Source organism: Lagopus leucura, unplaced genomic scaffold, assembly GCF_019238085.1.
Source record: "Lagopus leucura isolate 7727_CA_CO unplaced genomic scaffold, USGS_WTPT01 Super-Scaffold_100157, whole genome shotgun sequence".
In the NCBI taxonomy this organism is placed as follows: domain Eukaryota; kingdom Metazoa; phylum Chordata; class Aves; order Galliformes; family Phasianidae; genus Lagopus; species Lagopus leucura.
This window is the reverse complement of record NW_024962334.1, coordinates 17,663,056-17,689,807: the sequence shown is the minus strand read 5'-3', so window position 1 is coordinate 17,689,807 and position 26,752 is coordinate 17,663,056. Positions and strand designations below refer to the sequence as shown.

The 26,752-nt window shown below is 40.8% G+C and overlaps 1 protein-coding gene across 1 annotated transcript in view; it reads right to left on the bottom strand.

Annotated features, from left to right (window-relative positions):
• Positions 1–324: 324 nt before the first annotated feature.
• The window catches only part of COLQ (collagen like tail subunit of asymmetric acetylcholinesterase), a 36,900-nt gene continuing 10,472 nt past the window's right edge, over positions 325–26,752 (bottom strand). Inside the window, exons 3-17 of the mRNA XM_042889201.1 lie at positions 26,163–26,267; positions 23,504–23,548; positions 22,788–22,814; positions 21,117–21,188; positions 18,967–19,029; positions 17,931–17,957; positions 17,245–17,289; positions 16,462–16,497; positions 15,739–15,819; positions 11,858–11,954; positions 10,050–10,189; positions 7,142–7,261; positions 6,450–6,570; positions 5,123–5,225; positions 325–3,052 (exon numbers count right to left, since the gene is read on the bottom strand). Of these exons, the coding sequence (XP_042745135.1) occupies positions 2,983–3,052; positions 5,123–5,225; positions 6,450–6,570; positions 7,142–7,261; positions 10,050–10,189; positions 11,858–11,954; positions 15,739–15,819; positions 16,462–16,497; positions 17,245–17,289; positions 17,931–17,957; positions 18,967–19,029; positions 21,117–21,188; positions 22,788–22,814; positions 23,504–23,548; positions 26,163–26,267 (1,152 nt within the window). The 3' untranslated portion in view covers positions 325–2,982. The remainder of the gene's footprint in view (positions 3,053–5,122; positions 5,226–6,449; positions 6,571–7,141; positions 7,262–10,049; positions 10,190–11,857; positions 11,955–15,738; positions 15,820–16,461; positions 16,498–17,244; positions 17,290–17,930; positions 17,958–18,966; positions 19,030–21,116; positions 21,189–22,787; positions 22,815–23,503; positions 23,549–26,162; positions 26,268–26,752) is intronic.

Genomic DNA, 26,752 nt, shown 5'->3' with positions numbered 1-26,752 from the left:
GAGCTGTGACTCAATGCTTTTTAAGCTCCAAGACGTGAGTTGCAGGGGAGAGGGAAGCAGCTACTAATGTGATTTCCAGGACTGTGCTTCTGTAGTGCACTTTAGCCTGGCTCCCCATCTCCAGGCTCATGCCTTCCACATGCATTGGATATTATCCATGAAGGAGCACGTGCTGGGACTTTGCTTTGTTCTCCCCATGCTCAGGATGACATCAGTTCTCAGTACACACAGCCCCAGCTTGCACACAGCTAGGCACCTGCAAGCTGTGTTTTGAAAGCCAGATATAAGCAAAATCAAGAAAATGCCAGAACGAAGGTAGCATGATTTATTGACATAAGCTGTTAATACATGCAGTAGATAACTACACATATTTAATCACATAGTAAGTGCAAGCTGGCTTTTTTAGTGTACATTAAATACAGTGTATGATGTAAGCTTATACTAATTGTGTTCATCTACAGCTGCACACTAACGATTAGAAACCTTTCCCACAGGCATTTGCTGCTACAAAAGGCTGAGGAACTGAAGTACCTCAATCTGCTTTTGAGCCACAGTTGGCACAATGCATTAGGAAACTCACGGAAGGAGGGAAGATAAATCATAGCATTCCAGGCACCATCCAGCTGATGAATCCTCAATTAATAATAGATACGTCCGAATTAAGGAGGAAAGTATTTGCAGTCTTTTATAACATGAATACTTAACACCTCCTCAAATGTTTTTTATGATGGTTTACACAAGATGATAATGTCAGTAAGAAACTTGTTCCATGACTTTTATTTTTTTTTCCCTTCCAACTTGCACTTCTTTTTGTTAAGATATTGAACTTTTTGTGCTGTATTAATACAGTCCTTCTGAAATCCATGCTTCATTTTCTGACCAGGCTGATGCTGTACTTCTTTTCTATGTGCAGCACACTACAATTTGACGTGTGAGATCATGACTTGTTTTTCTTTTCCTGCCCTTGGTGCACTTTGGCTTTATAATGTCCTTTGGAGGTAGGAGATTTTAAAAACAACAGGACTTAAAGCTGAAAGCGAAAGGCCACTGAGACTTCCAAATTTCTCAAGGGCTCCAGCCTCGCGGGGTCTGCAAGTGGAGATGGACTCCATAGAGAAAGTGCTGGATCCCACCAGCTGAAACCCATTCCTTTGCACCAGTATGGGATGTTACAAGGCAGCTACCCTAGTGCACAGATTGCCAGAGCTTATGGCAAGTTCCTCACCCCTTTGGTTCTTTGACCTTTTATTAAGACCTCTGTTTAAATAAAAAATAATAATAAGGCAATGAGAAGAAAGGCTTTGAACTGTTGAAACAGGCTACAGCTGTTGGTGGTTGAGCTTCACAGCACAAGCAGCCCAGGTAAGCAATAGCAGTAAAATACATTAATTTTATTTAGCTTTTAATTGACGATTTCCAGTATTACTTTGGACATGCAGAGCTAAAGTCTCCTATACAAGTGTCTCCTATACAAGTGGTAGAAGTTGCATATATTCCTGCTTGCTTTAATGCATTATCCACCCTTTATTCAACCTTTAAGAGGTAACCAAGTAAGTGCAGCTGCTGTGGTGCTCCTATTGTGACAAGCAACTCACACACTTGAAACATTCAAGTACAGCATTTACAGCAAAGCAGCAAAGAGTGGCCTGCATGAAAAAAAAAATCACACCTTGGTTTGAGCTCTTAGTCCTGAACTCCACACATCTTTGTACCATTTTCTTCTGTTATGAACTCTTTTGCATATACAGTATTAAATATGCTTCCCCTATGAAATCTGTTCTTGAATGCGTGCTAATAAATAAGTAGGTAATTACCCTGACTCCTATCAGAGCTAGCAGAATTGACCAAATGTCCTGAAAAACAGAGATATACGTACATCATACAGCATGAATGAGCACCCACAAGCACATTAGGCCAGGATTGGTGTCACAGGGATACAAAAGTGAGGCGGCACATTGCAGCGTGCTCCAAGCACAACAGGAGCAGGAGAGCAGGCCAGAGGAGTCGGTACACAGGATGGGTACAGCCATCGTGGAAGGATGGAGTCTGGGTAGACCATGAGAGAAGAACAAGGCCTTCCAGCACCATGACCAGAGTGCAGGCTGGCTGCATTGAGGTTCCAGGTGGCAGCCTTGCTGACCCAGCACTTCCGCAGTCCTGTTGGGCTCACACAGAAGGCAGCTGGCTTGGCAAAGGAGAAAAGTGAAATCAGCTCATCCTGCATCTTTGCTCCCAGCCTGATGTCCTCCTTGGAGTGAGAGCACCTTGGCTGCATCACCATTTGGTTGTCCCCTTTGGCCTTCGTGGCCTGTGGCTTGGTGTGATAGCCAACCATTTTCCTGGAGTTTTTTTTTGCCTCATCTGCTGATCTTTAAAGCATTTGCAGGAAGGTCCCTGCTCCTCTCAGCCACAAAGGTGTGCAGCTAACCACAATGCTGCTGAAGCCACCATCACACCCCCCTGGAGACAACATGAAGGAAGTTCACATTGTAATAAAAGAGAAAGTCTCCATAAACACTGTGTCCAACACATGCTTTGTGTTTATGCTGAAAAAGCTGAAAAACAAAAACCCTGAAGAACTTAATTTAGGCTGAACAGTGCTAAGCCGAGGTAATGTTGTCTTGTACACAGTATTCCTGGTTAGTGGCATTTGGTTTCCTGTAGCATTTGTGACAGAGAAGTCCCCACACGCAGCCCACGAGTCTTACTGGCAAACACTGTTTATCTATTAAGACAGGATACAGTGGTCCTAGTTTTTCAGAATCTGGCTTAATTAATTAAAAAAAAAAAAAAGACAAACATCTCAAAATGGCCATCAGAAGCACGAAGTCTGTTTGTTTTCACAGAGATGGCTTTTTTTCTTTTTTCTTCTTTTTTTTTTTTTTCTTTTTTTCTTTTTTAAATCCCAGACCTTCTCAGCTAGACAACAGCATAGCACCTCGCACCCCACGACGTGTGGGATGCTGCCCTTCTCTGCTCCCCTCATGTGAAGTATCGGCACTGTGTAGAGTCAATGTAGCAGTAAGAAGTGCATCGCAATTTTCCGTAAGACCTAAAATAAAAGAGAATATCTCAGTTTCAAAACATGCTGGAGCTCACATCACGTGTTCTCTGTGTGCAGCTCTCTGTAAGAACTCAAGAACATCAGAAAACACCAAGTGCAGTGACATCTGGCAATGAAAAGATGAAAGCGATTTCCTGAGGCTCTCTGCTGTGCTCCCCCTTGTCACTATGAATAAAGTCTTAATCGTCAATTACTAGAATTAAAACAAACAAACAAACAAACGACAAAACCAATTATCAGAATTAAAACAAACACTCGTGTGTAGGTGGAGGAAGCCCTTGGGACTCACTTACAGGAAAAGCATAACTAAATAACTGAGAACCCAAGTTAAGTGTTTTTCCAGTTACTTCCAATGGCTCCAGCAGGCATGACTGCACCCATCCTTTAACTTATTTTTCATAGCAACAGATGTATACCTTTAAACTAAAAGAAGGCCTTTCAAAGGGCCTTTACAAAATGAGAGAAAACATTTTTGATTTTGTCTTTCTGCTTGCTTACACTGAGCTGCCGTGACTACCTACTGAACATCCGACCAGTGATGCTAATGACATAAAAAAAACATTTTTGCTGAGTTTTTATTGTGTTACAGCTGGAAAGATTATTGTGGTGAAAATAGGAAAAGAAACAAACAGGGAAGCAGTGCTCACCTGTATCCAAAATCTAGATTCACAGGAAAGACTCCACAGAGGAGGGATCTCCAGAAAGAGATCCTTCCTAGTGGCAGTCAGCCCTTAAATGGGGTCTAGGAGAGGTGCAGCCAGGCTCCACCCCTTCTGGTCACACAGCTGAATCGCCTTCACCTGTGCTCCATGGCTGACTCAGTGCTCGCCTCAGGTGGTCAATCAGAGGTTCAGGCTGTGACTCAACAGCTCCCATACATATTGCTATGAGTGCAAGTGAATAACTCATTCATCAGATAATCCACAGACTGTAGTAAATGCACCAGTCCTTTGAAATGTGTCCTTGGATAAACCACTTACTCAGAAACAGAACAAAAATTTGAAGAGAAGATCTATGAAATGTGAGGAGGGACTTGGGACTGGAAAAAGTACAGATAATGGGAAAATCAGTTGCAGAAGAGGTGTTGGAGAAGAGGGTGAAGCTTCTGTTGCAGTGCCAAGCTCATGTATTCACCTCATTTTACTGATGAGTCACAGCTCTTTCTTTGATTAAGCAAGTAACCTACAGACTGCAAACACAAAGATAAAGGATCTAAATGGAGCTCTTTAAAATGTTTTGGGCTGTCAGGTTTACTAGTCTCAATTTTAGTAATCTCTTACTCCAGGCATGCTCCAACAACTGCAATGGAAGGATTAGCACAGCACTTGCTTTACAAAGATGTCCTGTGGTTTCTTATTCCTGTCAATTAGCACATTATTCTTCCATGAATGATGAAGGCTCTGCACATAATTTCATTTGCAAATTAAATGTTTCCTGTTATCGGGTAACAATACCTGACAGTTAAATAGAGGTGCTGCTGCTTGAGGCAAAATGCTCACCAGAGGAGGCTGCTTGAACAAAGGCAGAGGAGGCAAGTCAACAGTGCACAGATGTTTGAAAGGAAGGGTGTTGCTAAGCAGATGTATACCCCGTCTTCTGAGTGAATTTCCTGGTTTTTAAAAAGGCTGATAGATGAATAGTTGTTTCAGAAACAAAAATACTTCTAGAGAACTCATTAAAAGTACAGGAGGTTATTTGGAGGCTGTGGTTTGGTTGGTTGGTTTTCTTTCCTTCAACATGATCATCTCTTCATCATGGTGTATCCTGCCCTTAGTACGTTAAGGGTGAGTATTAATGCAATAATAAAGATACCAAATAAATAAATCTTTGAAAACAATGGGTAAACATATATCTGTATAATCATTCACTATGTAAGCAAGTACTTATAACTGAGAAATGAAATATAGACTTAACATAACAAAAATAAGGTGATAGGCTCTGTCTCTCTCACTACCTGCTGTGGTCCCAGAGGAACAAGGTTTATGTGGGTGATCCTCTTTTCTTTTAATGCTGAAGGCAAAGAAGAAAATAACAAAAGGGAAGACAGTTCACACATACCCAGGGAGATATGTTTTACATGTCAGATATCCAAAATCCTTTCCATCACAGTCTTCCACCCCTTCATGTCTGTAGCCATCTCCGCAGTAAGCACGGCGACATCCTAGTGAAAAACATAGAAGGAAATACCTTTGTCACACTCCATATGTAATGGATTTTGGAGAGGCAAGTGGTGCTAGATTTAGGGTAAAGCATAAACTAAGACACTTTGGGGTGAGCCTGTCTGGTACATAGGCACCGTAATCTGTGGGCTGTATTTTAATAATTGGAAAATGCTTCTAAAAACAATGAGCAGATTTTACAATCAAGTCCACTTAGCATTTTTTAACCTCTTTTGATACAGTTACGAGATCAGAAAGATGATGATGTGCTGATATTCAAGTAATCTGTGACATTAAGTAACATGGTATAGTAATGTGACTCAGTAGGTCAAGTTAATTATTAGACTTGGCGATCTTGAAGGTCTTTTCCAGTCTTGATAATCCTATGACTTTATAATTCAATTAAAACTTTCCAGGTCACATCAGCGTCAGAAGTTTGTGTACTGCCAGGCCGCTACGGACTCTGCCCAGTGCATAGCACACAGCAACATGATGGGCTTCCAGATGCACAATGTGCAATTTCACAGGCACTAGAGCTAATGAGCACTATTTGTCCTACATGTTTGTTCCCCATGGCAGACTGCAAATTCTAATTAAATCATTTTCTCATGCTTGGAGCCTGGAAAACTCAGTCTCACTGGATTGCTCTGTAGGCAGGCAAGCTTGGAGGGGCATTTATACATCTGCATTCTGGGGAAGGAGCCAAGCAGTGAAAGCAAGGGTGGATGTGAAGGCTGTGATAGCTCTTTGTGTGCCAGGCTTATATTCTGCACTCCTTGCCTTCGCTGTCCAGAGCCAGGGAAGCACAAAGATCAGCTAGACAGGAATCAAATGTAGTGTAAAGCTAAGTAATGGCAGTGGGCTGAAAGTGATGGAAGGAGCCAGAGCACATGCTTATTCAAAGGGGTCTTGTGTATGCTGCAAAGGTACCACATCTTGTGGTCAAAAAGACACCCGTCCCATTGAAGGTCTGTGTGTAAAACAATGGCTGGATCCAGTCCCTGGAATGCAAGGGCTTTGCTCTGGTGCCAAATACCTCTGTAGTCAGGGACATGGTTCTCAATGAGGATACATGGGAAACGTTTGGCATCACCTCTGACTTCTGCCTGCGTGTGGCATCCATGTACATGAAAGATCTTGATTTTGGTGTTGTGGCCATTGTGCATGTTATTCCACAGAAACAACTACTGTGCCTTCCATGTAGAAAGAGGCTGCTTCCCACTTACTTATGCAGTCATCCGTCACGACCGTGTTGCCGTCGTCACACTCTTCCCCATCCTGAACGATCCCATCTCCACACGTACTGCCAACCTCAACACGGTAATCCACAGGGTAGAAAGGGGTGAGCTGGACAAAAAAAAACACACTGAGATTACCGTGTAGGAATACCAGCAGCAGGGCTCAACAAATAGAGATGTGGAAGGTGGGTACCAAAAACCTGTTTCCATATCCCACTATGTAATGGGAAACAGGGTTTGTACAGAATTTGATTCAAAGCCCAGTGGAAAAAATAAGGATCCTGTCATTGATTTCAGTGGTACTTAGCTCCTTGAAGCAGTAAGAAAATACATGATTTTGATTTGCAGGGTTTGTGTCTTCCCACAACTCTTATCCCTGCTGAGTTTTGCCTTATTCTGTGTTAAATCAAAACTGTTTGTTACAATTGTGATTACCCAAACTCAGTCCCAGCTGGCTGGTTCAGCAGCTGGTTCAGAGAAAGGTCAGCAAAACCTACAGCACTGGTAAGTAACGAAGACTCCTGTGAACAAAACCCACAGAATTAGATGCAGTGTCGATAATGCTGAAAAATAAGATTTTTCCTCATTCACTTGAGTGATTCTGTATGATAATATACATGCTGTATTTAAAAATGAAACATACACTCACAAGTTTTCTGAAACCACAGTCATATTTTCACCTGGACTGGGAGCCATCCAAAGGTATCCTTGAAATACAAAGATCTCTGGTCTCTTCTAAAAGCTAAGGCATTTTCAGTGTGTAACCGGTCCAATTCTTCTTGATTATTCACCACAAAAATCTGGGGCACAGAAAAAGAGGTGATTGGTAACCGCCTTGAGAAGTGTTTTGAATTGTCATGGAATCCAGTTTTGCAGACAGAATTATGTATCTGCAAATATATGAAGAATTGCACAGAAAAAGAGTTTGCTTTCTGAAACAGAATAGCAGGCCAGCTCTGGGTGAGAATGTACATATGTAAGATGCTGCTTTGCAATTGGTAAGAGACATGAGTCTTCAAAAGCTCATGGTCTCTCCTGAGTACCCAGCTAAGCTCCAGAGACCCCAACTCTTACGCACCCACAGATAATGACCATGCAAACACTCATCAAACAATGCGAACAGTCACTGCTGAGAACAGTTTCAGATGTTCCAGTAGTTAGATGCTGGCACAATTGCAAAATCCATATGTGCATAAGTATTCTTTCTAGGTTTGTGTATAATTCTTAGGCTCGTTTATGGCTGTGAATAAAATAAAGCACTGCTTAGTGCAACCTTCACTTATCTTTTTCTACTTTGTACTTTAGACTTCATGAGCATTGAAATTTGTGTTTCTTTACATGCACATACTTCAGTCTAAACTCAAGTCTTCTGTTAAACAAAAAAATACTAGTAACAAATTGAGAGAATTAGGACAAGCTGCTCTTTTCGCAAATTGCTTTCATGTCTCATTTACCAAAATTTGCTATAAGGGGCATTAGAAAATAACTGCTTCCCTTGGAAGCTTAATCAAATTTATTTTAGTAAGATTCAAACCATTTTTTAATTAAGAAAAAACAAATTGAATGATTCAAGGCAAGTAGATTTGGGTCAAAGCCTGATTCCCACCAGCATAATCAGAACTGGCTCTTTTTAAAACAAATTACCCAGAAGTTTTTGCATAGCAGAATATTCCCATAGCCCCCGACAAAGGCCAATTGAATAAAAGTGCCTTCAGCTAGAATGAAAGAGAGCAAAGAAATAAAGAGCCAGCAAAGAACCAATTCTGTAGCTGGTCCAGGAACTGAAGTCCCAGCCTCAGAGCTGTAGTTTCTCTGGAAATCAATAACGGATTGTGCCCTCTGAAAATCTCTTATAGATATTGCCCTTTGAAAATGCAAAGAATTAAAAAACCTGACTGAATCACAGCCAGTGACAGAAAAGCAGTCCTTTGTTTCCTACCCTCACCCCAAGCAGTGTAGCACTGATGGGCAAGTGGGTGGCTGTTCTGGGGATGTGCAGAAGGATGGAGGACCTTCTCTGCATCTTCCCACATGCAGCTATAGCAACCCTGACTGCAGTCTGCAAGTGGCACAAGGAGGGTTTCTGAGCTGGCTTTTCTCTTTGCCGTCCCTCAAGAGAAATGGCACTTGGTTATCATGTGTGAGGGTGTATATAATGTGGGTTACTTATATTCAAGGTAGCTATGCTCTTTTAAGCTCTACTCTTAAACAGTGCCTGGTGAAGAAGAAGGGCGATAAGAATGACACATAACATTGTGAGCCTTATTCTTTAGCCTAGGAGCTCCCCATGAACTATATCACTTTTTTTTTTTTTGCAATATTGCATGATGCAGTATGCACCTTGATTTCATGCACTTTCTTCTACTGCCATTTTTTGCAGTGCAATAGGGACGAGTAAGCAGCTGACAAGACTTGCAGCACACTTATGCAGAAGATTCAGCTCAATGACCTGGTTAAAGGAACGGTGTATGGTCGTCATGTCCCTTTCACACAGAAAGCTCTGGAAACATGAGGGATGGGAAAGTTAACAGAGCTAATCACTGCACGTTCAGAGACAAGACAACGGGCGATTGCCACTTGCTTGAGTGGCAGGGCTGTGCCTGTGCATAGCAGCAGCAGAAAGGTGGCATTTCGTTGCTAATTAAGTGCTACAGTGCACAAAATAGAAAAATCAAGGCCCAGCTGAAGGAAAAGTCCAGAAATCACAGAATCACAGAATCACAGAATCACCCGGGTTGGAAGGGACCTCAAGGATCATGTAGTTCCAACCCCCCTGCCTGGCAGGGCCACCAAACATACGCATTTAGATCAGGTTGCCCAGGACCCCGTCCAACCTGGCCTTGAACACGTCCAAGGACGGGGCATCCACAACCTCCCTGGGCAGCCCGTTCCAGGGCCTAACCACTCTCCTAGTAAAGAACTTAAGAAATGCTATTTGCAAAGCCTAAAGATATCAGAGATGGAAAACTGCTACGTCACTTTTTAACAGTGACTTATCCTTTATATTACCTTCTGCAATTCGCTTGTAGAATTCCTTCAAGAAGGCTAGCAACTGAAATTATCTCTGTAAGTGCATGCCCATAGCCAGCACTCAGAAGTCTGACTCTCTTTTTGTTTCAAGGTGGAGGTTTTGTATTTTGGGGGACAGTTCTGTTGTACATGTGAAATGTTCAACCCCAGTATTCAACTCTGAAATCACTGTCTGTGTAGAAGAAAATATGATAAGTAAGCAAGAAGTAGATGCTTCCTTCACCAGCCAATCTGAAATATACTGCAGTTGACTGAAATAAAAAGAACAGATTGTGTGTGCAGTAAGAAAAGAGCATCCTTACACTAAGAGAAAGGATTCTACTAAGGTGCCGTATTACTGGTGGTTTGAAACTGCTGCATTTCAGCACCTCCACAACATAACCCTCAGATTGGTTGAGAGACCACATACTTGAGCACAGATTGATCGGGTGCTGGACGTAATGCATTGCCCAAATACGGCCATCTTCCTGTTACATCCAACGTAGTAGTTAATACAATGATTCTTATAATAAAAGCATGTTGAGAACCATTCACATCCTCTCCCAGAAATCTGCTTACCGCAGGGACTTTTGGATACCTGTGTCCAAACACAGACTCCTCATATGGTGGATTATTCACGTGTTGTGGGGGTCTGCAGTGGCATCTTCCTGGAGGTCCTGGAAGTCCTCTTTCCCCTTTTGGTCCTATTGCAAATTGCCCTAGGAAGCAAAAAACTCTGTTGCACTGTTACGAAATTAACAAACAAAACCCAAACACAGCCTTAGTGGGAAAAGTATGGTCAGGTGGATGTATGTGTTCACATAAGTTTTGAGTTTTGTTTCTCCCACAAACAATACTGAGAATGGAAGGAAGTAGTTTCCAGGATCACCAATTCCAGCACTTCAGAAGAAAGAACAGAATTTGTGCCACAATCATCTTTCAGATCACACTTTAACCACTATTTTGGAGAAAGAGAATTGCCATTTGCTTAAGATTTCCAGGCAAAAATCAGCCTGGTCAGAACAGCTTTGTGGTGAGTTTGGTAAGACTGACATTAAGTCAGTCTCTGTAGATGTCCACAACACATTGTGGACACTTCAATAGTGTTGTTTCAAAGGTTTTTGTACAGGAAAACCCAACAATAAACAAAGGAGTGCTACAAATAAATACATAAAAACCAACTGCTTTTTGACTTTCAAACTCTGGGAAGGATGTAGTGCTCTGCAGAATTAAATATGAGCCAACATGTTCATATTGCAAGCAGTGATATTATTACAGGAAGGTCATTTAGGACAAGAATTTATATTCTAGAGGGAAAAGACCAACAAGCCTGATACATAAACTTTCTGGGGATGCAATAAATCCTTTTAAAAGCAATCTCAAGATCCTGGCCTCCTTCCCATCAGCATGGTAAAATTCTGTCCTCTGAAAACTTCCAGCTGAATTACTCAGGTTAAAGATATTTTGTACTGAGAGACAAGAGATGTGTAGATGTTGAAGCAGCCTCAGCTTCAAAGATGTACCATTTCCATTAGTACCATTTGGAAGAGAATTTCTGTCCACTGTTGTGAGCAAGAGAAGAAAAAGGGAAAAGAAAATGGAAAGAAGACATCAAATTGCCGAGGTACAAACTGCTTTTGTCCGTTTGTGACAACAGCTGTTTCCAGCAGAGCTTGCCTTTCTTTACCAACACTTGAGCATATATGCAGGTTGGGAAAACCCTTCCATTTTCACTGAATATTTTGTGTACAATCCTTCATGTGTATTCTTGGTCTCACAAGAAAAAGCAAGCTGCTCAGAGTTTCTGTGAACATAGTTTTGAAGTTGTACAATAATCAACTATGAGCTTTTCTTATGATTTCCACAATACGCAGAAATGAAGACAGCATACATCCACAGCACTTATTAAAAAGAGATATTTTTATCATCGGTTTTTCCTTTAACTCTTACCTCAGTCCTTCTCTTGAGTCTCACCTACTTTACTTGTACAGAGCTGTACAGGGTAAATTTGTCCTGGCTGATTAGAAATCTCGATTTTTCACTGTAAGCCAGGACATCTAGAGAAGCAGCAGACCTTTGATGATAGAGATCAGCCAGTCCCTTCAAGGCTGCCGGATAGCTTTTCATCATCCCCATCTGCCAAAATTCCACATGAACCATCTAGGCCAGGTTTTTGGTTTTATTTGAGGCATCAAAAGTCACAATGTAGGCATTAGAGTCAGATTTAAAGCCCTTATAATGGATAGCAAAGGCATGATGTGCCTTGCAGAGAAAACTGTCCTTACTGTTGGTGGATCATTTTTTGTAGAGGCTACATACGCATATGCATTGAGTCGGGAGGGGTGGGGAGGATGGACACTGCATAAGATGGCCTGATCCCCACTTACCTAATCCTGAAGGTCCAGGGGGGCCTGGCTGGCCAGAAGGACCAGGCCTTCCAGGTGGGCCCATGATACCCACAGGTCCAATGTCTCCCTTTTGCCCCTAAGAAAGAGGAGACATTCATTTATTTCCTAAGCAATTAATGTCACATAAGTTCCCCCAGCCTGCACTGGCTTCCCTTTCAAGAAAGCCAATGCATCTGCCAATAGGAGCATACATAATGAACTTCATAGCCATCATTCCAGAGAAGAGAGGTGTCGTCCTCTTCTACTTGGGTCCAGGCAGGACTTCTCCTTCTGAAAGTGAAAAGTACCAGCAGATCTGCTCGGTGTGCAGTCAGGGATCACCCTGATCTTATTTCAGTCATTCAGGGGCTTTCCTTCAAGGATGCCTTTTTATCCCTGTCATTCCCTAGGAGGCATTGCAGCTCAGAGACAAGGGGCTGGTGGAGCTGAAATCCTTGGTAAGTGGCTCTGACTTCAGGGGCATAGGCTGAGTTTGCAGAGTAGACTAAGAAATTGATTCACTGCACCTTCAGAAAGAGAAAATTAAATAAGGAGTCCACAAGGGCTTCTACAGTGACATTTCCCAGTCTTAAGGCATGGATCTTCAGAAGAACACTAATTACTTGGAGACGCACAGTATTTTCAGAAGTACTTTAGAACCTTAATTCATGTATCCCCTTGGCTGTTGCTGTGAATATACCTTTGTTAACAAATCACTGCAAGGCAAGCAAGGGATTGCTTTTGCAAAGTGTAAGCTAGCACAAAGTGACTTCCCAGCTGTACGCTGACAAATGATGTTGCTCTGGAGCCTTATCACTCAGTCAAAATGCTGTAAAATTATCTATAGAAGACAAGTTTATAGAGTTACCACACAATAATGTAATATTCTGTAAAATCAGCCCTAATTTGCCTCAGGGGAGCTTGTTTGTGTAGCCATACCATGAGGCATTTGAAAGTTTTACCCTAGACCTATTCAACACCTGCCTATTTTTGCTCCAGAATTTAATATGGTGACACTTATTAAAAATAACTATATTTATCTTCCTGCTCATATTCTCTCCGAGGCTTGCATTTCTCAGCTTTATATTTCAGAAGTGTGTTACATAGCTTAAAGCTGAGATAACTGATTTTATTCTTATGTAACAGCGTATCATTTAGTAAAACAAAAATGTGCTGTGCTATACTCCTTTCAATGGCAATGAGATTAATTCCTTCAACAGAGTGATTTTGAGTTAATGTTCATTCAAGGACAGATGATGGGCAGTTGTATAGCTAATTTCAGAGTAATGAAGCATACATAGTAATATATGCCAAAATAATTTGTTGTTACAGAATATCCCGCATCCCACGAATACATCTGAATGTCTCTTGCACCATTTCAACAGAGGAAGGTTATTTTTTTTTTTTATGGCCCATAAAAAACTAATTGAATATTTGCTTTGTTTAATTCTATTAGATAAACTCTGTGCCATTAAAATATTCCAGGATTTATGTGAATGTCAGCAATGTTGATCACTAATTGCTTCTTACATCACGCAACAACAATACAGAAAACTGGCAGACCAAGACTTTGAAACCCTCAAAGAAAACATTGGGAAATCTTATTCCCCACACTGTAAAAATCTAGCAGAGAAATCCAGTGCTATTCTGACATATGCTGCCTGAAATTTAGCTGAACTCTGTGACTCCTGTTTTGGAGGAATGCCTGCTTAATGCTCTCTTGCTTAGCATAGGTAGACTGAAGAACTTGTGACCATACCATTCAAAAAGTTGATATTTACAGTCCTCTCCCTTTTTCCCAAGTAATCTTGACTAAAAGTTTAAGTCATTCCTCCTTCACAAAGGAAATCCTAAACTTGCTCCTCAGGAGTCAACTCTCAAGTCACGAAGCTTTGAGTGTTATGAATTGTTTGGGGACAGTGAGGCTGTGATGGCTGTGGCTCCCAACTCTTGGCCACCATTTAGGAAGAACTTGCCCCAGAGGCACAGCAGAATTGAAGAAGTGAATGCGATCATCAAGACGTATCTCAAAATGGAAGTGGAAATGACACCTTCCTAATTTAGCTGCTTTCATCTGGAGATGTCAGATGGATCAAGAGACAGGAAATGGCTCCATGTTGATGGAAAACATCAGCTGAACAAACAGCCAGATAACTACAGCACTTAAAGGCAGCAGTCAGATCTACACAGCCTTAAAATGCTACCTGCAGTTTTGCGTTTTGTTTTTTAAAAGTTTTTTTGTGGTTTTATTGTACTTTTTTTTTTAAGAGGAGAAAGGAAATAAATAGTTCATTAATTACAGAAGGAGAAGCCCTGTTTTTCTGCAGAAGATCAATGCTGATATTGCTTTCAAGGTGACAGATAGGGGTTGTATAACCAAGCCTCCATGAATCCCTACTTCAGTCAAGACTACATTTCTTTCAGTCACACTGATTGCTGCCCTGACCCACGACATCCTATGTGACTGCTTTTTGATCCACACACTGTGTAATGTGACAAAATGTCTAAGATCACGTATAAAGTCCTCTTGGAAAAAAAGGGACACTGCACTGTTTTCCTGTTGATCTGCAGGCACTCTGTCTTTTCTCTGCCTTATGCTACAGAACAATATTCTGTGCACATCCCTTGTGTGAGGAAGAGATGAGCACAGTTTACATTGCACAGACTTACACTGCGCATATCTTCTTTATGTGATGACTTAGCACCCAACATTCAATTTTATTTTTCCCCACATTGAGTTTTCTTTCTCTTCAGATATAAGCTGACAACATTACACCAACAGCAAAGCAAGCTTATGCCTCTGTCTGCAATGCTGGGCATAACCAGACTGCAAATAAAACCACAGCATCTACGAGCTCCAGTATCTGAGCAGATACATGTTAAAAACAGCGTCAATACAGCTGGAGTCTGTTCCCTGCCCTGTCAGAGGAAAGAAAATAGACTCCACAGATGGCAGTTCAGAGTAGTAAAGGGACTACTCTCCTTGGCATCAGGTTGGACTTTGTGTCTACTCTCCCCTTTCCTCCACAATGTCATTGCCTCTAATAAATATACAAGGAAAGATGAAATTCAAGAGGTTTATCTGGTGACTTGAATAGGCAGCTATCACTAACACTATTACCCTCTTGGAAAATGCAGTGTTGGAGAAGCCAACACACAATTTCCAATCCTTACAATTAATCTGAAAGTTTAAAAAAATCAGTTCAGCCAACACAATTATTTTGATCCTCAAATAAGGAGCATGTGCAACCATTTCATCTCTAAGACACTTTCATAAAATATTACTGCCCCTTAATGTCAGTGCATGTCTTCCTGAACAGACCCCTGGCATGCTGTACTACAGTGAGAAGTATCACATAAATATCGTTGTCTAACAATTAAATATTGTTCTAGTATTAAATGAGAGAAAAAGGGGTGCTGTAGTGCTTTGATTCTTTGCACTCTTTCAGACATCTTCAAAGCCTTGCAGCTCTGCAAGATGGTCTGTGTCACCAGCACCAAGCCTGGCCAAAGCCTCATAGAACTAAATGGGATGCAGTGGACAGAACAAACCCAGTTTGTCCCACTCTCCAGTTATCAGATGGGATTCAGAGTGTAGCTCTGTGATTTTTAGGATTCAAAGGATCTACTCTTTAGGTTCAAGGTATGCTCTGGTTGTATTCAATGAGCTAGTTATCAAACTAGGCAAAAAGCTACTTGAGCTATGCTGCACAGCAAGGGATTTGAGCATGGAAGACAAGACTTGGACATGCATGCGAGGTGCTACAGTCCTGCCAGTGGGACGAAGAGCAAGGCGCCCACCCAAACCACACAGTCATACCCCACCATCATACACACACTGAGAAATGCAGGGAACTGAAGGGGAAACACCAAGGGCCTACTTGTTTGCCTCGTTTTCCAGGTCTTCCTATAGGTCCTCTGTGTCCTGGTGCTCCAGATTGTCCCTTTGGGCCCATCTCTCCCTTGGTGGGTGAGGAGGGAAAGAAAAAGAACATAAGTAGAGCATACTTGCCTTCTATGGCACAGCAGATGGCTGTTTTTGTTCATGCAATTCTTACAATTATGTTGACGTCGTATTTTTCTTGGAAATTCACAACATATTTTAAAACAAGAGTAAGGCCAAAAACATCTGTTTTATCAAAATTTCCTTGAAAGATTCCTCTTTAAAGAGGAAGCTGAATGGGAGACCAGAAATATTCTAAAAGGGAGGTGAAGACTAGCAAAACTCTCCAATATCATGTTTGCTGTTAAGACGCATATTTGGAATTGCAGGATTAGAAAAATAAGTGAAAAATAAAACCCAAACAAACAATTAGGCTGCTCATGAATATATATCATGTGCCTGACTATGTTAAATAGAAAGAAAATTGTGACTAAACATACATTCTGTGAAGAAAAAGAGAAAAAAAAAGAGAAAAAACAAGCAGATAAATCTTGGGTTTTCTCCTAAAGGAAAAAAAAAAAAAAAAGAATTTGATCACATCTAAGAAGTGCTCATCATTGAGTCAAGCAAGACTTTCAATGCCTTATGCCTTCCAGAATGCCTCCAAAGCCATTTATTGCCAGCACTTATTGCCATTCCCCAATATATTGTGCCCACTTACTTTCTGTCCCAGCATTCCGGGGGAGCCTGTTTCTCCCTGCGAAGTGAAAAGAAAAAAATCATCAAAATAATCGGAGTGATCTTTGACAAAGCAGCACCAATTTAGGCCTTTAAGGAAAAATTAAAAGTGCCATGTTCTAGTATCAGTTAAAAACAAACAAATAATCCTACAATGTGATTCATCAGTAGCAGTGACAGTAGAATTATTAGAATTGTTCTGGATTTACAAGATTTTCCTATAAAGATCCTTGTATAATAACATTGATCCTTTGTTTGATCCTCCACAGCCTGCTGCTTCTTGGCCAAATCCATACCAGTTGTGCTTCTGTCCACAGCCACTTGGACAATGCCCACAGTTTGTCTTTGGGAATGGCAGTTCTCCGTTTACATCAAAAGGAATTTGCTTTTCTTTTCTTTGTTAAAGACCTCCCAACCCACAAACAGACTTCCTTTTTTTTTCCCCCTTTTCATTTTTCTTTTTCTCTTTTCTTTTTCTTTTCCTTCTTTTTCTCTTTTTTCTTTTTTCTTTTTCCTTACAGTAGTATCATCTCACCAGCTAAAAACATTTGTCAAGCCATCACTGTTCTGTTCTATACAAGTCAGAAGTGCCACTTGCCTTGGGGTAGGTGGGGTACATGGACACAGAGGACCACATCATGTGGGACCACTGCCTTCTTACCGTCCCAGGAACATGCTTCCATGTCACCCCTCTTTTTTGCTATCAGAAATACCTCAGTGTTAACGCGCTCATTCAGCTAAAACTCACAGCTATCTGGAAAAGTACCTGGTCTCCTTTGACTCCTTTGTCACCCCTGTCCCCTCTGGAACCCTGGTGAGAGATAACAGGGTAGCAACAGCATATTTACTATCATTTCATGAGCAAATGAAAAACACTTATCCTATGTGAGGCATTATTTGTCATGGCGCACAATGCAGTAGTACCTTCAGGTGAGGTGCACAGTAGATAACCTAAAATGTTCCCTTATTACCTTCATTGACATTACAATAGGATTAAGAGTCAGACTAGTAGAAAAAGGCACTTATTCTCCTCAGATAATTACTTCAAATATGGGCTTCCTTTGATGCAGTACTTGAGACTTAATTGTTTCCCGAATTATCTTCATTGAAATTCAGACCCCACTGAATGACAAAAATAATCCCTGCGTCAAAGAATATGTAGCCTAAATAAACCCAATTAACAATTAAGGATCATTATACCCATGCTAGAGATGGGGAAACTGTAGTGGGGCTCGCTGTAGTAACTTGTTCACAAGAAAACGGGGTGTAAGACTCATTTCTTCAGCATCTCACCCCAAGTCACAAGACCATACACCTTTCTCACTGCATCTTTGCATTTCTTAATGAGACCTTAAGCCATCACTCCATCAAAATTCGACTTTATTTTTAGTTACTGGTTTTAGACAACTGTTCCCAATTGCAAATTACATGTTATTCTATTGTTACACTGACCTTTTCTCCTCTAGTTCCTGGAAAACCCTAAAGGGAATGACAGATATTTTAATGCTTCTCACTTTCAAGATTACCAAAGAAGCAAATTCATACCTTGCAGATTTAAAGTGAAGAAAAGAAATGAAGCACAAGTAATTAATTGCATCTACTTGTAACAGCAAAATTATATTTATAGCTTATGGAAGCGCACTGAAAATAATTATGAAATAAGAATTAAAGGCAAGACAAATCAGCCCAAAAGCTATGGTGAAAAAGCCAGTTAAAGCCAGCCAATTCAATATTGCTTTTAAAACTAAAACAAGGGAAATCAAATGTAACTGAAAGTGAATGAAACTACGATTAATAATCTAAATTAATTTTAGAAATAATCCTCTTCTTTTCTTTCTCCCTGTAGAACGTCCTTAAATTACATTTAAGCCCTCATCTGAGCGGAGATTACTATAAAGCTGAGTTTCCCTTTAAGAAAAATACAGCAAATTAGCTGTGCCCAGCTGTTCTTTCCATTGCTTCATCTGACTAATCTACATACATAATTTTTATCAAGTTCCTTAAAGCGTTGTGGCATACATTTTGTTAAAGCAGAAGCCATGTTATAGAAAATGATGTGCAGATAACAGACCCTCCGGACCAAACTGAGCTTACTATCCAAATGTCAACACATACACATAGCTTTAGTAGAAGATACAAACGTTCTCCAGTCTTCTGAGGTGGGTGAAAACCATTGCAGGTATGAGTTAATGGTGGAGGTATACTGAAGAACTGCAGTATTCCAGTGGGACAGTTACATATTTGTTTTGCTTTTAAAATAAATTTTCGCATTATGCAGTAACTTGCACCAGAGCATTTTTATGAAAAGCCAAAAATGCAGCCAAGCCCAACCAAAAAACATAGCCTTGCTTGAAGGAGAACTTGCACCTCTAGCTGTATTTAAAAAGCTATGTCTTGATAAATGCTTTCCAGCAAATTTATGAGGGAAGCAGCTGTCAGCAGAGCGTTAGAAACCAACGTCTGAAAATGCAGCATTTGCTTAACAAACCTTGGAGCCCATTGGTCCTCTGGTACCTGGCAATCCCATCACACCCACATCTCCCTTTTCACCCTAAGGAGGTCAATAAAGAGAGTTACTGATTGTGGCTCTCTGCTGAAGTCATAGCTGAATGTCTGATTGATAGTTCAGTGTTCTGGGTTTTGTGACAAATACATGAGGCAAGTCTGACCTTCCTGTAACATAGTCAGAGTTCTTATTGCATTTGTGTTCTATCTGTGACCTCACGTATTCTCTTGTTCTCCTATTTTCTTGGGTGTGCAATTTGTGCTTCAGTTTTGGTAGATGCCATTAAGTGACATGAAAGCAAATAAGTAGCACAAGTACATCCTTTTTCTACATCAAGTTGCATTGTTTCTCCCAAACATCGCTTCTACTGAGTTGCAGAAAAGAAAGGTATTTTGTTGCAAGCCTTTATGGCTTGAAGAGGCATGATTACTTTTATCATCATTCTGAGATACAATGGGCTTTACAGTGGTTTAGATACAATAAATCATGTAAAGGCTTTACAATATCCTCTCTGGCTGCTGCCACTAATTATACCTAAGGGCAGACTCTGCAGACATGCAACAGCCCTACCAACAGAACACAGTTAACTCTCTTTCCCAGCACTAGAGAGGATTTTCATGTTGGCTGCTGCCTCAGCAGTTCAGAAAAGACCCGAAGAAACAAAGTAGAAGAAATACAGATTGGACAAGAGTGTGTCTGACAAAGAGGAAGTAGATCCAACCAAAGAAATAGAAGGCAGAGATGAGAACGTGGCTTAAAACAAAGCAAAACAGTTTGCAGGGTATTTACAGCAAGAATAAAGTGCAAAGAATGACTGTAATGAAGATGGCTATCAGATTCTGGGAAGGTCAGAGATCAGAAGAAAAAGGAAAGAGAGATACGACCGAATATTACTCCTGAATGTGAGAAATGCTTCTGGAAGTGCAATGAAAAAAGCTATAGCAAAGAGGTATTAAAAACAAATTTAGACAGTCTTCAGAAATTTAACTAGAGCTTATACTGAAAAAAAAAAAAAAAAAAGCAAAATGAATGAGTTTTGACTGCTCCACTCTCAGGACCGTGTGGAAAGTAGGTAGCAGTATCTTCCTTCTGCCCTCACTGCTCCCACTGTAGGAAATCTCCGCAGTGCTTTTGGGAGGACACCATTCCCTGTCTCTCAGTTCAAAGTGAACTTCGGCTCCTTTTTAGTACACTGACTGAAAAGCACAGTTGCTTGCCTACACTCCCACATACTATGCAGAATATGATGCTCCTCATCTAACACAACCATAAGGAGCTTGAGGGTCTGCTTCCCAGGTATGGCTTGAATTCAGAAGTAGTTTACTATTATTCCTGCAGCAGCAAAATGTATGGCATCGTGTCCTCTGAGATGGGCTAGCAGCTATGATGGAGTGAATGAACAGTCAAAGATTCCCTCGAAAATGTCATTTCAAAATAAGCATAATATGCCATCATTTTGCCTGATACGTCCTGGATAGATAAAAGCAGGTTATCTATCTCAAGTGTCCCAGCAGAAACCTTGTGTTCAGTAGCTCCACTGTAGATCTGCATATCTGTGTTAGGTAAAACTCAGAGGACTGTTCTGCAGCTTGGTTTATAACAAATGGAGTAATCACTCTGCAATAGTAAAGTGTGTCCTGACATTACTACTGCTATTAGCTACAAAAACTCACTGGAATGAATGTCTGCTTGTATGGGAGTGAGGTCAAAGAACACATTATTAATCCACGTGGTTTGTAATCCTTTTCCCCTGAAAGTAGCCTGACATTTTCCCTTTATATTGTCAAAGTATATTCAAGCAAAGAGATCATCAAGAACAGTCATAAGAGACAATGGCCAGTTTTGAAACACTGATTCATGTGTTTGTGAAACAACAGTGGTTATCAGTGAGTCTTCATTAGACTTGATTTTCAATTTACCTGTGACATGTTTTAAGTGCTGCATGGGATTAGGCTGATAGTGCAGTGTAAGGTTTTTGCAGAGCAGTGTAAGAAATCAGGCAAGCACTGAGTGTCCTTACACTGCTTCACCTCCCCAGTCTCCAGCAGAGAGAGGTGTACAGGCTTCCTGAGCAGCTCTTGTGTTCAGATCATGATGTTTAGTAGATTATCCTATATTAATTTCAGTCTTACCTTCAGTCCCACAGGTCCAGGCCATCCTATTGGTCCTGGCATCCCAGGGACACCCGGGGGACCTGGTCTACCCTTGAACGGAAAACATTGGTTACAACAATTCATGTAACATCATTCTACACACAGGTCTCCACTGCAGAAAGTAGATATGGAAGGATATTGTATTTTCAGGAAAATATCTGCAAATGCTTCTTTACTATAAAAAAATGCTGTTTTATATTCATAATACTGTTTGCATTACCGCCGGATGAAATGCGGACTCACAGAAGTATCAATTTATACTGATTCAAATAAGTAGATCAGCTACAGAGAAATCTACATTTAATCAAAATAACCACTAGGGGAAAAAAAAAATAATAAAAAAACCCCCAATATTACTAACTTTGACCTTACTGTCATTTAAATCAAACAATATAGAACAAAAAAATGCATCACAAAGACCTCCAAGAAGTGCATTTTATAGTAAGAACAGACCCAAACCTTTAACTAAGATATTCCTCTTCTTATTCCTCCAATATTTTCATTCTGAGCACTCATACTCACATACAATTGCTGTTTATCACCTACTACATGATTTGCAATAATACAAGAAGTTATTTATCTCTTTTAACTACTGCCTGTAATTCACTCTTTGACTAGCTCCTAAAATGCTGCAGATTAGTGCTATTCCACTGTTTATATCATTTGAAAATACAATCCTGGAAATCTGATCACAGCTTTGAAGCTAACAGAGACCACCCTTGAGCCAGGCAGCTTTTAGCAGGAATTATACTGTTTTTATACTGTATTGGTAGCTTCTCCTTTGGGACCTATCAGTATTTGTCAGAAGTGGAAGTACACCATGGTTTGAGGTTTGCACTCTCTTGTAACTTGATGGGTGACTCTCTCTGAGACATTAATTTTGATGATTTTTATACAGATAATACCTTTGCTTACTGTGGGATGTTTGAAATGCAGATAAATCTACAAATCTCTTTGTTTATATGTCTCCTATTTATTAGAATCATTGATCAGTAGCTGCCTTTGCTTATTATTAGAACAGTATCTCTTTTCCTGGTTAGTGACTACCCCCTGCATATCTCTGATTTCATCCTGCATTTCTGTCTTCTTTTAAAATTAATTACATTAAATGGAAGCACTTTTAGTAACTGAGATAACATATTCTGTTTCATCACACGTAGGGGCACATATTTTTGACAATGTATCATGGCTCATATGTCAACAAGCACAGGATTGTAGTCAGCATGTTGCATCGGTGCCAAAGCTCTGGAAGTGTAATCATTAATATCAATTCCTCCATAGGGGCTGTTGGGTCCATCCCGGCCCTGCTTTCAAGAAGTAAAAAGTTTGATTTGGCTTTGTTGGTTTTGTTTATTTTTATCTTTTATGGTAGGTCCTATACTCTGCTTCCCTTATCCACAGAGAAGTAGTTCTGGTAATTTCCCACTCTTGTTATTGTCTGGCTGGAGGTGGATGCTCTTATTAATGGAATTAACTGAATTAAACCAGCTGTGGCAGCTCTCCAGCCCTGCACCCAGAGCTTCCTGCCACCTCCTGGCTGTTGGAGCAACACAGGCAGGGTGAACTTCAATAATTGCCGATTTATATTCAGTGTTTGCCTGTGCATGTCAAGTGTTGGGCTGGTGTCCGAGGCAGCACCTTCATCCATACCTTTCTTCCCGGCCTGCCAATCTCCCCCTGCCAGAAAAAGGAGTGTTAGACATATCACACAGACCACAGAGGCTCTTTAGTCAATGCATTTATAAAGAGCATTGGGAATACCTTTGCATTCAGAACTTTTTTTCCAGAAGTAAAATGAGAAGAATTACTTTAATGAAGCTCCTAGACTTTTCCTGCACTCTCAGCCCTGAATCTACGGCCACTTCCTTATCAAGAAAAGCAGGCAGTTGTGCCCAGTTTCAGGTAGGCATCATCATGGTACAAATGCTTTGCAAGTCTGAAGCCATTCATTAATATCTAAACTGCTTTTAACATGAGCTGGCCCACACAAACAATGCTGTGTGGGTGAGCTCTGTCCCTCATGTCTTCCCAGAGGAGGAGGTGTTTTAAGTACAGGGATTAGTAAGAGCACTGATTTGGCACACAAGCTGCTCTCTCACCCATAGTGTAGAGACAGATAGTTGTCATGAGAAGCCATAAAAAAATATTTTGAGACTGAAAGTCAACATTGGAAGATAAAGCCTTAAATGATAGCTTCAAATCCATCCATAGATCTACATTCAAATAAAGCAAATCCCCACATGTATTTATGTCCCATCATAGACTAAACAGACATGAAAAAAAGTACATGCAACACCCTCCCTCCATCCAATTCTTTTCCTTGACTTCTCAAAACCACACCAAACTTCATAACAACAGGCACTTACTTTCTCCCCTTTTGGTCCCATTACACCAGGAATTCCTTGTGGACCCTAGGGAGAGAAACAAATGCTGTTATTGAGCTGTATCTGTGAGAAGGCACCAGGATGTTACCTTCCTTCAACCCACAGCCCAGTGGGTGTCAATGGGGAATGATGTAAACCCACAAGGTCAGGGTGTTGAATATGCTATTTGAACACTGTCTCTAAATGCCAGGTCTGTGTTATTTCTGAAGGCAACTGGAGAGTTGCACTGACATGGGAAGTGCAGGGGCATCTCCTAAACAAAGAAAATAGGAAGAAAAAGGACTTAAGGCATAGGAAAGATCGTAGAATCATAGAATATCCTTAGTTAGAGGAAACCCACAGGGAAACCTGAGTCCAACTCCTAGCTCTACACAGGACCATCCAAAAATCAGATTCCATGAGTGAAAGTTTTGACCCAATATTTTTTGAAATCAGTCAGTGTAAGACCCTTACCACTGCCCTGGTGCTCAGACTCCCTCTGGTACGCAACCTTTTTCTGATATCCAACCCTCCTGCTTAAACAAATCCTAAATTTCTAGTTAAACAGGAAACTTAGCTTTAATTTTTTTTTATTCTCTGCAGCCTCCTGCTGCTTGGTGTGCAGCCCAGATGTAAGCTGTTCAGAGGAAATACTTGTTTTCTGTGCGCAATTTAAAAAACCATGAATCTGTGTTTCCCATGTTGTGTGAAGCTGCCTTTCAAAGATAAACAACAGCAACTTTTTGAACATCTTTTCTTACTTCCCTGACATTATAACTGAATGAAGAGATGCGGCTTTGGGAAGCTGGACGTAAATAATGGGCAAGGATGACATAATTTGAAACTCATGGTTAGAAAAGACAAAAAACGTCTTTGAAATAAAGACTGACCAAGCCTTACACATCTGTTTAAGCCACAAAACATTAAGATATTTCTCTCTCTCATGTGAGGCGTATTCCCCTTTCAGAAGATTTCTTAACCCATGGAGACCTTGAATCCCAGCTCAGAAAAAAACAGCTTTGTTTCTGGAGTGCTTCTGTCAAGAGATCCCCTTTTGTCTCCGAATGACTAAGGGAAATCCCATGAGCCATGCTGAAAGGAGCATTATGTTCACCATACAAATTGCTCACTTTAGGTTTGGAGCCTCGCTGTCTTATACCATGCAAAACATGATGCAAATTGTACATGAGCAGGAGCAAACTGTATCCTCAAATGTAAATTACTCCAACTATTTTAGTCGGCAGAGTTATTTTAGGCTTTCAATAGTGTAAATTAGAATGTAGCTAATTATAGTCTGAATCAAAGTTTATCTACTTTTTTTTCATTTTATGCTAGGTTAAAATGGGAGGAATTACATGCAGAGTCACATCATTATAAATTTATTTATAAATTAATTCTTTTTATTATGACAAATTCACACATTTATAGCAGAAAGCAATTCAGAATTAATTCTTAGATTATTTTTAGCAACAGTAACATTTATTTTTCCATGACCATTGACACAAGTTTGTTGTCCAGAGGATTACTGGCTCTAACATTGTTCTAGCAAAAAAACCTCACACTTAAAAATTCCAAAGCGATCTTAAACCCATCCTACTGTCTGTGCTGTGATACAATCTGTTGGCCTACTCCATTTAAAAACATTCTTGGAGGGATCACAGATAATTCATTTGTGAGGTTAATTATCAGTTGGATCTTGCAAAACAACAGAATGGATATTATGGTTCTTCCCGTTCAAATCAGAGATGGTACAAAGAGGTTTTTTTTTCAAAAAGACAATCTGGTGAAGACTGAAAAACCAACAGCTTCTTCCACATGTGTTGCAGCTCTAGATGGTGGCCAGTCACACCACAGGGCTGCTCCATAACGCAGAGAAGACTTATCTCAGCACTGGGCAACACAAACATTTGTTTTACCATCACTTCTCCATGTCTCCTAATTTACATGCTAAATGACTTTCCCTTATGTTTTATTCTATATTGGATGGTATAGACTGGAATGCAAAAGCAGGTGGGTGGCATTCTCCTCAATTTGGAGACTTTTACAGAAAACTCTCCCTTACATGTGGAACATTTTCTCAGTAGATTTCAGGCCGCCTGCCCCAACTGTACAAAGTGTAGAAAATGAAAGATCAAATGGGCTGCCCAGCAAGCCAGGGGCAAAGACACACTGGATAAGCCTACACCTCCTGAGCCCCACCCAAAAGCCCTTCCTTATCCCTAGCCTGCACTGTAGGTATTATCCTTTACAGGGAGGTACTCCACAAACCTTCAAGTTCATTGCACCTCAGTTCTGCAGGCTTTCTTCTCATGTAACGAGAGTTTAAAGCGAACAAATAAACCAACAAAGAGCCTCAGAAAGAGGTGATGGCGCCTCAGAAAGAGATGGTGGCACCTCTGGGGTTCTTCGGGGTTGCTACCCACTGTAAAACTCCATGAAAATGAAAGCTGAACTTCAAACTTGGAATATTCAGGGCAGGGATGAGAACACAAGGTAAAAAACCAACACGATTTATGCACAGTCATGTCAAAACGAATTTAAGCCAGAGCTTGATATGCTTATTAGGCAATAAAAGGCATTTACAGAAAACGTTTAACAGCATTATAAGGACTTTGGAGCGAGTGAGAGAGTACTGTGGTTTGGTCACAAATGCATCACTCACCTGGGGGCCAGGAGGCCCTGCAGGGCAACGTGACTCAGGCAGAGAGAAGGCCTGTGTTGTCTGGAGCTCTTGACACAATTCCTTCGTGTCCAGATCAAGCAGCCGCTACGTAAGATGAAATGTACGAGTGAGCACTTACAGAAAACATGGAAAAATACACAGCCACTACAGCCTGAAGAGCACTTATTCACTGCCTTAGGGAGAAGCCTGTGATTTGTCACGAGGTTATCTTCATGGATGCTTCAACATTATCACTTCAGCATGGTGTTCTGTCCCATGTTTCCTCCTCCTTTTCCAGGCGCGCTGCAGCTGGGCTATCGCATCCCCCCTGAGCCAGCGTGGGACCCAGGGCTATTCTTAGCCTTGACCCTGCTCCCTCCATCACGCTTCACAAGTGGCAACTCCTCTCCAAAAATAGCAGCTTTGCTCTAATAATACAGGCTGCACTCAGAAGGGATATGGGCAGTGTGAACTTCGTTGCAGTAGATATCAACCAGGCACTCATTCACTGCCAACCAGAGGCAATTCCCTTGAAGACCAATAGATCTCTAATAATTTGACTTTAAAATTGGGCTTGCACAAGCAAACTG